At 42.5% G+C, this 15,832-nt stretch overlaps 1 protein-coding gene across 2 annotated transcripts in view; it reads right to left on the bottom strand.

Annotated features, from left to right (window-relative positions):
- Nucleotides 1–66: 66 nt before the first annotated feature.
- The window catches only part of LOC126871185 (roundabout homolog 2-like), a 28,726-nt gene continuing 12,960 nt past the window's right edge, over nucleotides 67–15,832 (bottom strand). Inside the window, exons 3-11 of one of the 2 annotated variants that reach the window (XM_050629682.1) lie at nucleotides 9,278–9,431; nucleotides 9,005–9,135; nucleotides 8,637–8,903; nucleotides 8,261–8,541; nucleotides 7,599–8,123; nucleotides 7,204–7,434; nucleotides 6,720–7,058; nucleotides 4,569–6,633; nucleotides 67–4,396 (exon numbers count right to left, since the gene is read on the bottom strand). In XM_050629682.1, coding sequence (XP_050485639.1) covers nucleotides 4,218–4,396; nucleotides 4,569–6,633; nucleotides 6,720–7,058; nucleotides 7,204–7,434; nucleotides 7,599–8,123; nucleotides 8,261–8,541; nucleotides 8,637–8,903; nucleotides 9,005–9,135; nucleotides 9,278–9,431 — 4,172 coding nt within the window. In that variant the 3' untranslated portion in view covers nucleotides 67–4,217. Of the gene's footprint in view, nucleotides 4,397–4,568; nucleotides 6,634–6,719; nucleotides 7,059–7,203; nucleotides 7,435–7,598; nucleotides 8,124–8,260; nucleotides 8,542–8,636; nucleotides 8,904–9,004; nucleotides 9,136–9,277; nucleotides 9,432–15,832 lie in introns of those variants that run through there. The other variant, XM_050629683.1, reaches the window with a different exon arrangement.

Here is a 15,832-nt window from a genome sequence, read left to right as displayed (position 1 = left end):
TGTTTTTTCCTTTAAATCTTCATGAATTACTTTTAGAACGTAAAAAGTTTGGAAAATACTCGTATGTTCAACATCACTTTTTCTTTGTTTTTATTAATAATCGTTACTCGTATATTGCGTAACGCTTTTGTATATCACTTTATATGTATATGTAGTACTTGACAATAATAATTATTACTTTTTAGTTATCTACATTTGTGCGCGTCTTGTGTTTGTCTGTACGCGTATGACACTAGTCTGTATCGACCAATTTTATTAGTATCATATTTTCCTTTTCAATAACATGTTCAAAGTGGACAATCACTTGCATTTGTTTTATAATAAATAAGTTATTGCCTACGAAAACGCTTACGAACAAACGAACAATTTCTGTTTCTTTGATGCGCTTTATTTACAAAACGTAAAGAATATTTAAGCTAAATCACTTATCAGCCTTCACGATTTAATTTAGACCTAGTGGCTAAAAGATGCAAGTAAAATTGAAACTTATCGAATCGTAGTGTTGGGAACGTTTTTTTATCGTTATTAGATCTTTCGATCCGAATGTTAATGATATGACGATTAGCGCGCTGTGACTATAAAATATATATATCGTTATTCTACCGTGTCGACAATTTTTGTCAGTCGGTCAACAAAGCGTCCAATCTTCGCAAGAGACTATTCAGCTATTGGCAGTGATTGATAATAAATCACTTACGAAACTTTCGTGAAACTTTCCCTCGTTCGGGACAAAGTTGGTTTAATCGATTTCAACGAAGACGATATAGTTCGGATTACATTCAATTTGCTTACTTTTCACTTTTCACTCTTCACTTTTCACAAACGGAAGAACACATCGACATGTGTTTCTCGTTATATTCCGTTCGCCGTTTTAATTCTCGGCAGGTGGTCGGTAGAGTAAATGGAGAGTTAATGGAGATGCGACGAGCGCAAGGACAAGCGCATAAGCGTAAGGGCAATTTAAGACAGACAGGACAACTCAAATTACGGGCCAATAGACGACACGAGAAACGAGAATGAAAGAATTAAGGATTGGGCACGGGATTGAGAAGGTGAAGGGGAGGGGAGGGGAGGGGAGGGTTTGCGCAGTAAGCCCGCGATAGTGGGGATACGAATAAAAGCGAGTTTAAGGAAAAAAGAATTTGGTGTATGCGTGCGTGTACATGCGTGTGTGTGTGTGTGTGTGTGTGTGTGTGTGTGTGTGTGTGTGTGTGTGTGTGTGTGTGTGTGTGTGTGTGTGTATGTGTGTGTGTGTGTCGTCACGATCCGTACGCGATCTTATATTTTCGTTCAACGTTGAAGGTGTTACGCGTAATATGATACATACAAACAGTTTGAACCATCGTAACAATCGTGCAAATATGAGAAACTATAAAAATAACGTCATTACTTTTTTCGCTTTGCAAATTGATAGGATGGTTCGGTATAACTGAATCGGTTCAAGAATCGTTTACTCTGCCGCATAATCTGTGACAAAAGTATCACGAGTTCTCGATCTTGAACTCGAAATATTTTCGGTATCTAAATAAGTAACTACTATCGATCGAACTGCTCCCATATTGTGGAAGAGTTCGAGTGCGAATTTATGTACAAATTTGGAGGTGTTTGTTCGTTTGTTTGTTTGTTTGTTTGTTTGTTTCTTCTCCCAAAAAGAATCTACATACATATGTGCCTATAGAAAAGGACCATTTACCACCAGTCAATAGAGTCCGTAAAGACGAAGTTTGGCAAACTCAGTGTACAGTCTAAACAAACTATCAGAGATAATGTTTGAATATTGTTACGGTGAATACTTAAAATATAAGTTCTACGTAGCTACGTTTCTCTCTTTCTGTTGTTCTAACTGTTGTTCGAAATTTATCATTTATTTAAACACTCTACGAAAACGAACGCTCTCCTTCTTTCAATTTAATTCGTTACTAATAGCTTTTTCCCTCATTTATTCTTGTTTCTCGCCTTTCTGGATGGATTATACTTGTATGTTTCTATATGCGATCTACGGATTTACCAATTTCATTTGCGAACCGTTACTCGCGCGGATAATTTTATATACTTATGTTACACATTGAATCGTATCTCCACACCCGATCTACGTAGTCTTGCCGAATTGTGATATTCGGCAGTGCGTTCAGCGTCTGTTATTTCTCTTTGACGCTTGTTAACGTCTGTTAACACGTTGAGCGCGGCGCCGAAATTGCTATCTTTTCCGTTTAGCCGGCAGTGAGCGAGCGCCCAAGTGATACGTTGATACAGGGTGATCCGCCACTTCAAAGCAAAAGGCAATCAACCAAATATCCAAGTTGAAGGAAGAATCGTTCATAAATTACGCAAAGAGGAAGGAGACGTACATAAAGTGCGAAGATATTCTTCGGGATGTTATGATAACAATTCAAAACTACTTGGACGCAAGATAGCCAAAGATTTGACCAAAAAAGTTGTCACGTTTTATCACGTAATATGTGTAAATGCAACAGCCACATTTTTGTTTAGAGTGTTTTAATAAATTTCATTGAGATGACTACATTTATTTTTAACTTTAATACTGTCGGCCCCAGGGACCGGCGCCGCGCTCAACGTATTAATAAACCCATTCATTAGAACTATATAATATAGTTCGACGATCGCCGATCTACAATCAGTCAGTTCTTTAATAATATTTACTCTTTGTTTCCTCACGCGAAAGAACAAACTAATTACAACGAATTTGAGCGATTATTACACAACGAGTGTCCTCTATTCGACTATCTCAATTTACATTAAGATTCGTTCCAATTCCGGAGCCTTGACGAACTCTCACGCAACATACACTGAGATTAGGAGGAACCAAGAGATGCAGTTTGTAAATGTGCTCGGATCAACGACGCCCGATTAGATCCAATTTAGAATATTATTCTGGCCGTTTCAACACTGTTGGTCGTCGTCCTCGTAGCTTGTCACTTATTCGTATTTTCTTCGTCCGCCGTAATCTTCACTGGTATTCGTAAGCGATTACCGACGAATCAATTCGCCAGTGTTACGTGGCAATTGTTTTTTCCCTTTCGATCGATGCAACGAATAGAATACAGACGATAGCTGCTCGTTTCCGATTCGCATTGGAGATTTACGACGAAAGACACAGGTCGATAGCTACTTTCCATTGTTTCAACTGCTCATAGAAGAAAGAAGCTCCTGCACGCACGCACACATGCACACGCGCGCGCGCGCGCACACACACACACACACACGCATACACACATACACAAAAAAAAACTGTTCGATATGATGTAATACTTGTTGCACGACAGTCGATCATTCTTTGCTGCACGTACCCTTAAAAGTTGTGCATACATATGTATATCGTTTAAGAAGTATCACGTGGCAGCACGTTCGTATCCGTACGACAAAGTTAAAGAATCATTTTTAACCATTTAGGAACGTTACATCGGAAAATAATAGAACCGTGCGGAACTCTGAGCGGCGAAAATTTAAAATTTCTGGAAAGTACACAAGTGCCACGTTGATCTAGCGCACAGGACTGCCATGTGCGCATACGCGTAACAATATATTGCGTGTTAATATGGTTTGCAATGTCGAAGTCGACGTTGAAATCGTAAATTATCGTTACTCACGAACAAAGATTATGAAACTAAATCTATTCGATCTATAACGCTTCCTTTTCGTCATATCCATCATCTCGCATCCTGTTCACTGTTCACTGTTCACTGTTCACTGTTCACTGTTCACTTTTCACTGTCAACCATATCGTCCATCATCCATTTTCATTACTCAATGGCAGTGTTTGGTGATATATTGAGCAAAAAACGAAGAAACGCAACAACTCGGTTAGGTAATTATCAAAAGTATCGAAACTACGAGACGAACGCATTCTCCGCACTACTTGCGTAAACAGGGCTAATAGAGACGAGGTTAAACCCATCTATTAGAAGAATATTAATGAATATGAGAATGAAAGAGTTTCGCGCGGCAGAGGGTGGAAGGAAGAAAAGAGAGAGGAATAAAGGAATATCACGGTTAATACGAGTAGCTATTAAGGTTTGGAGACATCGAGGACGAGCTTAGCCCGGAAAAGGTACTTTGAGAATGTTGGCGATATTGTCGCGCGAAACGGCTACGATTCGTTGCGATCCAAGTAATTCGTTCGAGGTTGAAACAGCGGTTCGTATCAATAACGGTCGATTCTATCGATCGGTCTTGATCCTCCGAGAATCCTTGTGACATTAGCCATCGCGAAGGTCGGCCGGCCGACTACACTCTATAGGAGCGTTTGAATTCCCACCACCTACGAAAACATTGTTCAGCTTGTTGTATCTTTGACTTCCAGAACTGCTGACTGTGTTCGAGGCCGAGGAATTGTGCTGAGGATAGCCGCCGATTCTCGAAAAGCTAGGCACTTTATCTGAAAGAGAACGAAATATGTTGCATGCTGTACGTACATAAAGATCACACTGTTTTACGGTGATTTTTATCAAATCGACCGCAATGAGAAAGAGAGAGAGAGAGAGAGAGAGAGAGAGAGAGAGAGAGAGAGAGAGAGAGAGAGAAGAAAAATAGATGGGTGATATGCGAACCTTTGCCACGGTTATGCCTCGTCCTTTCTTGCGAGCTAATGTTTCCAGATTGCCTTGGAGGGATACAAGAATAATTACTGTCACCGCTACTATAGGTCGGTGAAGCAGTTCTAGTATTTCTTCTACGTGGACTTTTGCCATTTCTATTTCGGGAACCTGTTTTACCATGGAGGCAATTGGCCGATGTCGGAGCGAATTGGTCGTTGTATTCGAGGGTGTTGCCATACAGGCAACTGGATTCCGAACAGGAACAACAAATATCCGAGTGCGCGTTCGAATCGCACGACTTTCTATCCCATTCGTCGTTCTCAGCTTGATAAAGGTTCTCCGTTGTATAGATATCTTGATCGTTTCGTCGATAGATATCCTCGTTCGCTATTGATCGTTCCGATCGTGAATCCGCACGATTTACATGACTGTACGCAGAATCGTAGTCTTCCGATGGCGAATCATTTCGTTGACCGTACAAAAGAGAGCCGCTCTCGTATTCGTTTTCGTGATTACCTTTGTACGAATCGTAACAGTCGAACGATTGTGGAAAGACGGGCAGTGCCGGTGGATTCGTTTGCGGAGGCAAACTCGTGTATCTACCTTGCTGATGGACGTTACTTTGCGCAATAGAATTGTCGAATGGTTGAGTCTGCTGACCCGAATCGTTCCAAATTGTATTCGAGCCTGCTAAATTGTTAATTATTCTGGTCGGCGGACTCGGTGGACTTTGCGAATTTCTCGATCCTGAGCCCGAACCGGAGCCACCTCCTCCACCACCACCACCGCTACCAGTGCCTCCACCACCGCCGCCGCTTCCACCTGCAGAACCCGAACCAGAACCAGAACCTGAATTCGAACTCGAGCTTAAACCCAGTCCCAACGCTAGTCCTGCGCTCGTGATCAAGTCCAAATCGTTTTGCCTTTCGATACTTCTCTTGCCTAGGTGGGGGCTAAAGGCGGTTTGATGTTGGTACTGTTGCTGCTGTTGTTGTTGCTGTTGTTGTGGTTGCTGCTGCTGCTGCTGCTGTTGATAATGGTGTTGATGCTGATACTGATGCTGCATTTGATGCGGATGATGATGATGATGATATTGATACTGATGTTGGTGTTGGTGTTGATGCGTATGCGAATGCGATCTGGAAGAACCGAGAGATCCCTCGAACGAAGGCGGATGTTCCGGCGGAGGTGGTAGCATATCGCACCAATTCGGTGGTTGATTTTCATTTGGCAGCGGCATTCTGTATTGATGAGCTCTTCTTTGCGTTTCCGTATTATCCTCTGCGTTATAAACGCTACTGGCATTGTCGCTGCTCGGAGACACGGTTGATTTGTTTCGATCCAAGTTCGAATCCAAACTCGAATAGTCCGGCTTCAGACAAGAATCACTGGAATTCGACTTTCGACCGGCCGTTTCTATCGAATCCGGGCTACGAGCAGGCATGCAGAGTGTCGTTGTAGCGTATGGTTCTGGCGGAGCTTGCAACTGTTTTCGAGCATTGTAAAATGTCGTTAGATTAACTTCAGCGTATTCCGAGCCAGCCATTCCAACGATTCCAGGTGGCAGGCCGATTTGATTCTGATTGCTTAATAGCTTCGTTTCGCAGTCTTTATCGGTGGTGGAAGCCTGGAGTGTGTTACTCGGCCTCCAACCACGCTCTAACCACAGAGTATCTTTGTTTAATTGACAAATGTCATTAGCCGTGCCGACAGGAACATTCAAGTGGCCGAGCTGTTTACTCATCGCTTGCCTTCGACGAACGTAAACAGCACCCAATAACGCGGCGATAATGGTCAACACGACCGTTATCACGAGAATCAAAAACCAAGTTTCACTCACGACAGAGGCATTTCTTTGACTCGGATCTGTTCGTGGCGGCAACTGCGTCAATTGTCCCGGATCCATGTTCAAAACGGTTGGATTGGAGAACGGTCCAAGACCTACACGAGTTAACCCGGCAACGCGCGCCGTGTAAAGACCACCTGTCGTTAGGCTGTTGATAATCACCGACGTTGTCGACGCATTTAAAGACATCTGGCCCAAAATCTTGTTGCTGCTATTGCTTTTGATTTGAATCTAGCGAAGGAATAAAAGAGAAAGCAACTTGACTCGATTCTCACGGAAAACTAGCTTTTAGATCGCGTTGTCACACGCGTATTTACCTTATATCCTATTAATTGTCCATTTTGTGTAGTTTTCGGCGGTGGAGACCAACGAACGAATGCCGAGGTCACATTTATCATGCCGACATGAACATTTTCGGGTGCCCCGGAAGGTACGTCTTCCAGCGTGATCGCTAATTTCACGTTGCTCGGTCTCCCTTCGATAGTCTTGAAAAAAGGAACTAGGAAGAACTCGTAACGCGTGTACTTGTTTAAATTGGTCAAAACGTAGCTGGTTGCTCCGGCATTCAGTACCGTGACCATTCGATATTCTGGCTTCTCGGAAACTTGACGATATCTTATATACAAGCCTTCGACCAAATCGGCAGCTCCCAGTATCTAGAGACAAAAACAGCACAGGGAAAACAAGGCACGGGAAAACGCGGGACAGCAAATAATTCGTAACTATTATATAATTGGATTCGATCGAAGGATTTATATTTTTGCAACGCGTTGTTTCTTCTATAGCGCCTCTGTTACTTACGTCCCATACGATCTTTACGCTGGTACTGCTCAAAGGCTGAACATCCTTCAAGTAAAGAATTTCACTGTTGAGACGATCTCTTGCTCGAATTAGTTCAGTTTGAGGAATCGCGTGTTGATCGATATTAGTCGTGCGCGCCACATCGGAAAACGGTCCAGGAACGGAAAGACCCTGACTGTTTCGAGCACGAACAAGGAACACGTAACTCGTATCTGGCTTGAGATTCGTTACCTGTGAGACGAAAAGAGCAGCGATTGGGATTGCATCGTCGATTAACGTTGTTCGTGGATAAAGGCAGACAGAATACATCCATGCACATATGTACATGTCTACTTGTGCCTCATGTTCTTGCATTCGAATCTGGCCTGATCATCTACACATATCCATGTACTTACGGTATAGACGTCATCTATTATTCTCGTTCCGGCAACGATCCAGCTAGTCTTTGGATTCGTGGCAAAATACTCGACCGTGTAATCGATTATTTTGTTAACGCCTTCGTGTCCCGGGCTCCAGGTGAGCGTCACCGTGTTGCTAGTGGTATTCACTATTCTTGGTTTGCTTGGACTTTCGGGAAGTAGCGATATATCTGGCATGACGACGCCCTGATAACTCGTTGCTGGGCTAATCGTTAAACTAGCCGACCATGACGTATTCCCGGACTCGGAGGATGCAACACACTTGTATATTCCCGTGTCGCTCGATTGAAGATTTTTCAGAGAAAGAGTGCCGTTACCAGCGATCGCAAATCGATCGTCGCCATCGATTCGTACAAGTTGGTCGTTCTTGTACCAGCGGATTTTTGGGCTAGGTCTTCCGAATGCACGGCACGGCAAAGAAATTTCACTTTTCGGAGGCAACGTTTGATTCGTTGCCCCAATTTCGATGACAGGCGGCGGAACCTCCTCGACCGATGTAACCTAACGGAGAAATATAAGAATTCAACCAAGTACAACAGTTACCCTTCGTTCGTATCCTCGTACGGTTTGCAATTTCACGAGCAACATCGGAAAGAGAAAATCGAGGATCGCAGATGGTCAGATACGCAATCCAATACCTGAAGAAAGACTGTAGCTGTGCTCGCACCAGCCTGACTGATCGCGCTGCAAACGTAGTGTCCTTCGTCCTTTCCAAGTACGCTCTTGATACGTAAACTCCCATCCTCTGTGATTTTGTAACGTCCTTGGTATTCGTTTCCAGGGAACATTAATTCTTGAGAACCTTCGCGTGTCCAAAAGATAGAAGGCTGCGGTGCGCCACGAGCCGCGCAGGAAAACGAAACGTTCGATCCGACGCTGACTATCTCGTCTTTCGGAAAACTGCTGAATATTGGCCTTGCTGACGGAACCAAACAAGAGAGAACGTCACGCATCGTTGCTAGCATCGATTCGTCAATATAACGCGGATACGCGTTCCGTTTTCCGCTTACTTACAATGTACCGTCAAAGTTGCAGTCGCAGATATGGCACCGACACCGTTCTCAACATCGCAAATGTACGTCCCTTGATCTTGCGACGTCACCCTTTCGATTCGCAAGCTTTTGTCGTCCAAAATATGCGCCCGCCCGATTGGCATTTTCCCATCATTTCGTCGCCAAAGAATCTCAGGTGGAGGATCGCCGCCTACGCGACAGGCGAACTCAGCCGTTTGGTCAGCTAGGATCGTTTGATTCGCAGGAGTCGACAAGAAGAATGGCTTCACTAACAAGGAAACACGAATGCAAAAGTTGAAACTTTTTCATCGTCTATGTTGCATCGTATCGCAATATGCTTAGTTTGTTCGATTCATGGACATTACTCACCGTGAACTGTCAAAGTTGCCACTGCAGATTCTTTCACGCCTACCATGTTCTCGGCAACGCATTGATATTTTCCCTGATCAGTTTGCCTAACATCCGAAATCATCAAATTTCCTCCGTCTACCAAAGTGATACTGCAACAGACAGTTTTCGCTAAATGTAAGTGACTAGTTTCGAAATTAATCGAAATCGATATACCACATATACTTATAAAATGCCAATTAACAGTTGACCGTTAACAATGCAACGCGATTAAACGAGAGGAGCGCAGATTACCGTTTAGTAGCATCCAAATCTATCTCGTGGCCATTCTTTTTCCAATGCAGCGTTGGTTCTGGATGACCTCGGGGTGGTCCGCACTCTAACAGAGCAGTCTCTCCAGCTGCGACTCTTGTATTTTGTGGTTCCACGCGAAACTCATCCCTCAACACTGAAACAAAGAATATAGAAGGTCGGATAAATCGGTCGTCTCATTTTAGTAGCAATTATTTAGTTTAGCGTACGTACGTTTCTTGAAACATTTCACTATTTACAATAGAATTAATTAAAAAGAGGCGACGAGCTGCAACATCACAAATACCAAACTTCTAAACTCATCCTAAGTCCTTTCTCTTTGATCGTTTCGGTCTCTAGTCGAACGATGAGTCACGCGATATAGCCGGTGTATCGGCTAAGCCGTTCCGCTCTGTTTGTTCATCGTTAGCGCCGTACAAACAGACCTACACTCGTGCGGTACAGTTTGAACAGCTTTTCATCTACTTTTTAACGCTTCTCTCTCCTCGCTTCTCTTTCGCTCACTCGCTTTCGCCGCAGCTTACACGCAACCTGCCCGTCTCCCATCTCGAAATAACATTTCGATCATTATCATCGATCATTACGATTCATATCTTTCGCCTTTCGAGCTGTCAAAAAATCCGAATTTTCTCTCTCTTCGACAAAATCCAGATAAACGTGAGAAAATACAGTAGTAACTTTCAAGAAGATAGAGTAAGAAAGAAAGAAGGACAAAAGGAATCTGGAGAGGAAGAAGGGAAAAGAGAGAAGAGAGAGAAGAGAGAGAAGAGAGAGAAGAGAGAGAAGAGGGTGAAGTTGGTGCGTAGTCAAACAACCTCCAATTAACGGACGCTAGATCTGGAGCGAAAGAATTGAAGGGTTCTTGCATCTCCCGTCTCACCCCCACCGTCTTTTTTCCTATTCTCACCCCTGTACCGGTCATATAACCCCTCAGGCTTTTTCGCGTGCCGCAGGAACCAACTAATGAGAGCAGCAGGCGCGTTCCCTTCGTGCTACGCGTGTACGAACGAGACAAACGACTATGCCTGTTAGACCGTGCGGGAGTAGCACCATCTGCGCGAGACGACTACTTGAAAATCGGGCTAGCTCTCGTTACAAGATGGATAGAACGACGGTATATGCAAACGGCCAGAACGATCGCAACGATCTGCCAACGTTCTTCGTTAAAGCGAAAACGTTCGTTTCGTTTCGTTTCGTTTCGTTAACCGTAGCAAATTCATCGAGAACTAACCAACTAAATTGATTTCCGCATATTCATTTGTAACACGCGATCGTCTGTTTCACGCATATGCGATCTTAGCGGTCGAAAAACTTTGATTATCTTTCCAGTTACCAGCGGTTTCGCCTTTACAGGCAATGACGCCGACCAAACGGCCGACCAAATTACTATATCTGTCCGTATATACTTGACACATCCATACCTATTGTATATTTGCTACCAACGAATGAAAGATAAATTTCGCGATAACACATGTTAATAATATCGGTGCAAAGGATAAGAGAGTGTCTTGCTGTTGTTGCTCGATATAGGGGCAACTTTAGCATCGGTATTTTTCACTACCGTATTCGATATAATTAAAGAGCATAAATAAACACAATGGTACAAGGACCGGTTAGAAAGGGCAAAAAGCAGTGGTAGCGATGGCATTGCTTACGTAGAAGCTCGGATATTCGCTCGGTAGGTAAGAGCGTATTCAATGCAAATGGCCACAGGACTATCTCCGTATGGGTATACGTTAGTATGCTTGCATGTTGCATGCTTGGCTGCTCGATGCTTTACCGAGAGTTTCAGCCGAGTCTCGAAAGGTGACCGCTGCGCCTCTACTCAACCTCTACATACAGTATACAGATATACCAACGGCATATCCGTATACGGATAGTTGATCGCCAATCTATACATATACATACATAGAGTAGGCGTAAGTAGGTGCGTCTACTTGGCCAACTACTCATCGGGTGGTTCTCCGATTTTCTATCAAACCAATACTCGGTCGTACGTCTTATCCCGGTTATGCTGTTTCCCACAGACTTTGAAACACTTATCTCAAGTTTAATCGATCCCATCCAAATAGTACTTTTATTTTATTTATTTCCATGAAAACGGACGATGTATTATTATTCACGTATCTAGAGGTACGTTCATCTTTACTTAAATATTACCATCTTCATCTGTCTCAAATTTCTGTATGAACGCAAATACGATTACTTTGTTGTCGTGTTTCTTCGTTCCATGCACGTATATGTACAGTGTACAGCGACTCACAAAAGCACTCGAACGTTTTTCAAAACAGGATCACTTAAAAATTGGACCAAGAGACTTGATATTTTACGACCAGTCGTAAGGATCAGCTTACTGAATGACGCGTAAACAACATTTTGAAAGAATCGCAATCGTAAAGAAAATAGCGCAAGTCACGTTTCACGATTCTTTTATCCGAACCTGTAATGAAAATTTAGAAGATACGTGTTCTGGATTTATGTCAGCCATACTATACAAGGTGGAAATTTCATCGAAATTTGTCGATGCAGAAGCAAGCGGCGGCAGGCATCGAAAGGTTACTGTTGTAATTTTTAATCGTTTGCAACTCGTAACAACGTTAACCGATTTCGATATAACAGATACATCGTACTTGACAAAATTGTTAAAATCGAACGTGGTGTACAATATGAATCATAGCGGGATAAGAAATTCGACAATGCCTTCATATACGTAATAGTTACTCGATTCACTCGTTCTATAAATCAAATTTTATAGATACGTGCGATCGATGTAAAAATTTGATACTTGTATTTTTATTTTTAATCTTAACGCACAAGTGAATTTGAACAAATTGATCTCTCTCTCTCTCTCTCTCTCTCTCTCTCTCTCTCTCTCTCTAACAACACTTAAGAATAGAGGGAATAGAGAAACTGTATATTACGATAGTTTAATAAATTCTTTCTTTCACTGTCAGTGTTATTGTTTTTGTTATTGTTATAGAGTGTAGTACACTGGCAATGATTTTACGATGGCAATGCAGATACACGGATAAATATCCATTTCTTTAACGAAGCGTAATGCGCTCTCTTCGATACAGTTTTTATGATTTTTGAGTGAAAGATGCGATAGAGGTTTATCCGAAATTCGAAACGTTTAAGATGGGCCATGTTGACGGAGGAATTGTCGGCACAGCAGTTGCTCACGACGCGACGCGCCAGTCTGGTCCGGTATGCCCACGGATTCGATATAAATAGACACGAGTGTGCAGCCGTTCGTGTCCTCGTGTGACTATTCGATAGACAACACACAACTATCGAACTACAGACAAAGTTGTCGCTTTCTAGTCGAAGAAACGAATACATATTTATCTACATACGTAAGAGACGAATGCTTACTTACGTATCATATACTATACGTACACATGTACCTACGATAATCTTGTTTCTAAGCCCTTCTATACTTAGAGCTTAAAGACCGACGCGGTACTTGGTATTTTCCCTACGAAGGCCAGTCCTTCGTTCGACGTTAAGATCTCCATATCCGTAGATGCGTCTTGCCTCCGGTTCTCCGCCCTCTGTTACGGTTCTCCGTGTACATAAAGTTAACGTCTTTGACACGAACAATTTTGAAAGCGGAAAGGAAGAGCGGAGGAAGTTTATACGACGGCAGATTCGATTTAACCATCGCGTTTGAATTCACGAAATCCCGTTAACACGCACACTCTATCTCGGTAAAATACGCATTACGTATGGTACCTGACTATACGATACCGTGACCGTTCGCTTAACATTTAAATTGCATCGTTTCTGTCTGGTTCCTGTCACATCGAGTCCCTGATTTCCCTAAGCCGGACGAGCGATATAATTCACGTCACACGCCACTCGATCTTACTATTTTTGTACTTTATATCTTAGTACTTGCTACGATATTTTTCCTCCCGATCCAATTCTACGTGAAATATTAATACGTTTGGACCTTCCTTTCATATTTCCTTGCTCCTGTACGTTATCACGTTCCCCAAATACGAGTACGTGCGTTTCTAAAGGGCTGTGATTAACGTACTCGTCGTTGCGCGCTATTCTAAAAAAGAAGAGATTTTTGTCGTTGTTTCTTGCCAAATCTTGCAATTCTTTAATTTTGTAATCCTTGCCAAATAAAGCGACGGAAGGGAGGAAGACCGAGAGAAGGGGTGGTAGTGTACAAGAGGACGGATAGCAAAAGGGGGGAGAGGGGATACAGTCGAAAGTGACTCTCCTCCTCCTCCTCCTCCTCCTCCTCTTCCTCTGGTTCAGGCTACGTCGCGAGGGTACTCGATTACTCAATTAAACCGTAGTGTCGGTAGGCGTGGCAGTTGGACGTACTCACGCACATATATCACAGAGGTACATCGCATACTGGGTAGGAATGGGATTTGTACGTGCATACAAGAACGAAGGAATATGCCCCATTACTATCCCTATGACGCTTACATAGATGCGAAAGAGTATCAAGAACAACTATACGGAATACTACATTCATATACTACTATCTACTCTTAATCGTATCATTGCATAAATTACGTAAAATGTTTAAGAAGAAACAGCGGGGGGGGGGGGGGGGGGGGAATAAGAGTTCGTACGACGAAAACAGCGATTCAAAGAACAGTTTCACAGGCAGATAAAAGATATATAAAAGCACGAATGAAAGTGAAAGCTTCGTAAATCGGATATCAAAATCACCAGATCGGATAGAGAGTTAGAGACGCAAATGTAAACGTAAACGGAAAAGCAAATGTGAACATGACTGTGAGTGGTAGCTGTTCGATATTTATCGGTGTTCGTAGATTGTATCTTGCGATAAGCTTTTGTATGCACCGCAACTCTCAAACTGTACATTGCAAACTTAGCTGTCCACGCCGGAAATACCTACTATAGGTACGATTCGAACTGAATGGAGTCGTTGTTTCAACAGCGTTTACTCTTTACCACTTGTAACATACAAATCTATAGGAAGATCTGTACGAGTTTGGAAGAAAAAAATAACCGTACTGTGTGTGTCGTGTTATTATAATTTGATTACACGTATCACTGATTACATATATGATAAACGATAAGAGAATGCGACTGTATATGATGGGAACTTTCTTAACTTTGTTTTGTTAAAAAAACGTGAGGATGGTATTGGTCAGCTCTCGTATTTGTTACCTTATCTCAACTACACGAAACGTTTGTACATGTATGTATGATATAATCTAATATACACGTACGTACTGACGTATATACAAATACATATATACAGCAAAAGAACGTTAAATTTCTCATTATTTTTCCGTATTCTTTGCATCCTGCTTCTACAAAGTACGGCATATTATTCTTGGAGTAAATTTTCTTATGGTTCGTGACCTTCCAGGCAAGACTTTTACTGCACTTATGTTGCAGGCTATGAAAGAATGAGAACGGAAGTTAGGCTACCCTCGCAAGTACGACATGAAAAAAGGTCTCGTTCTTTTGAATTTAACGCGAGCAGGAGACACTTGAATTTTATCATGTGCAATGTGCAACCAGCGACTACCAACCAACAATATAAATCGAATATCATTGATAAAAGTCTCTTTCTCTTTCTCTCTTCTCCTCTCTTCTCCTCCTCTTTCTCCCTGCCCTTCCTACCTCCTTCTACTGTAACAAGATACCACATGTTAATTAGATAGATACGTGTACCAAACGCTTAATTTCGTAAGATACGATTGACGAACGAATCACGTCTTCTAAACAGTTCCAAATAAAAAAACATCGTTGAAAGCAAAAGTAAAAAGATAGTATTAGACTACGTAAAATTAGTACGATTGCCTCGACGATAATATACGTCTACATATACATATATATAGGTAACAGTTAGAGAAAAATGGTACAAGAGAAATGTATATAATAATAATTTGCTCTTAATAATGAAAACAAGTCTGATGCACGCGTCATATGTACACGTATTATACACATATAAATTGGTTGGGGTAAGGAGCTTATCCGTTGACTTCTCTTTCGACTTTGGAGAAACCGAGTAAGCGAATAGGTTATATACTGTCGGTACTTTGTATCAACGAATCCGTCGATATAGAACGTCGTTCTCCTTTGGGATTAAAAGCTGTAACACCTCTTCGCTATCCTCTCCATTCCCCTCACCCTTCCCCATTTTCTACCCCCTCTTTCGCTATATCTTTCTCTTTCTACGCGTCTCTTACTCTCTTTGCTCGCCCAACCCTCCGACTCTCATTTTCTTCTCCTCTTTTCCCCTAAAAGCCGCGCGAAGTAACCCTGGCACAGCACAGCCAGCACAGCGGTACTATGCCGTCCGGCTAATCGATACGCGTTGGATAGAGAGAACGAGGGTCCCGAATGGGGTTCCCCGGACATCGGAGGGTTGCAAGCAAACGGATGGATAGGTGTTATTTCACCGAGGCGAGAATCGAAGAAAATCCGGAAAGCTAAAGTCGATCCAACGTTTTCGTTGACTTTATCTTGTCAAGTCGATATCAGTTTGATAAACTAACTACACACCTATACGTACATATAACTAATAAAATG

The sequence above is a fragment of the Bombus huntii genome, chromosome 11 (assembly GCF_024542735.1).
Source record: "Bombus huntii isolate Logan2020A chromosome 11, iyBomHunt1.1, whole genome shotgun sequence".
In the NCBI taxonomy this organism is placed as follows: domain Eukaryota; kingdom Metazoa; phylum Arthropoda; class Insecta; order Hymenoptera; family Apidae; genus Bombus; species Bombus huntii.
The sequence above is the reverse complement of the archived record's forward strand: the minus strand, read 5'-3'. Positions and strand labels throughout refer to the sequence as shown.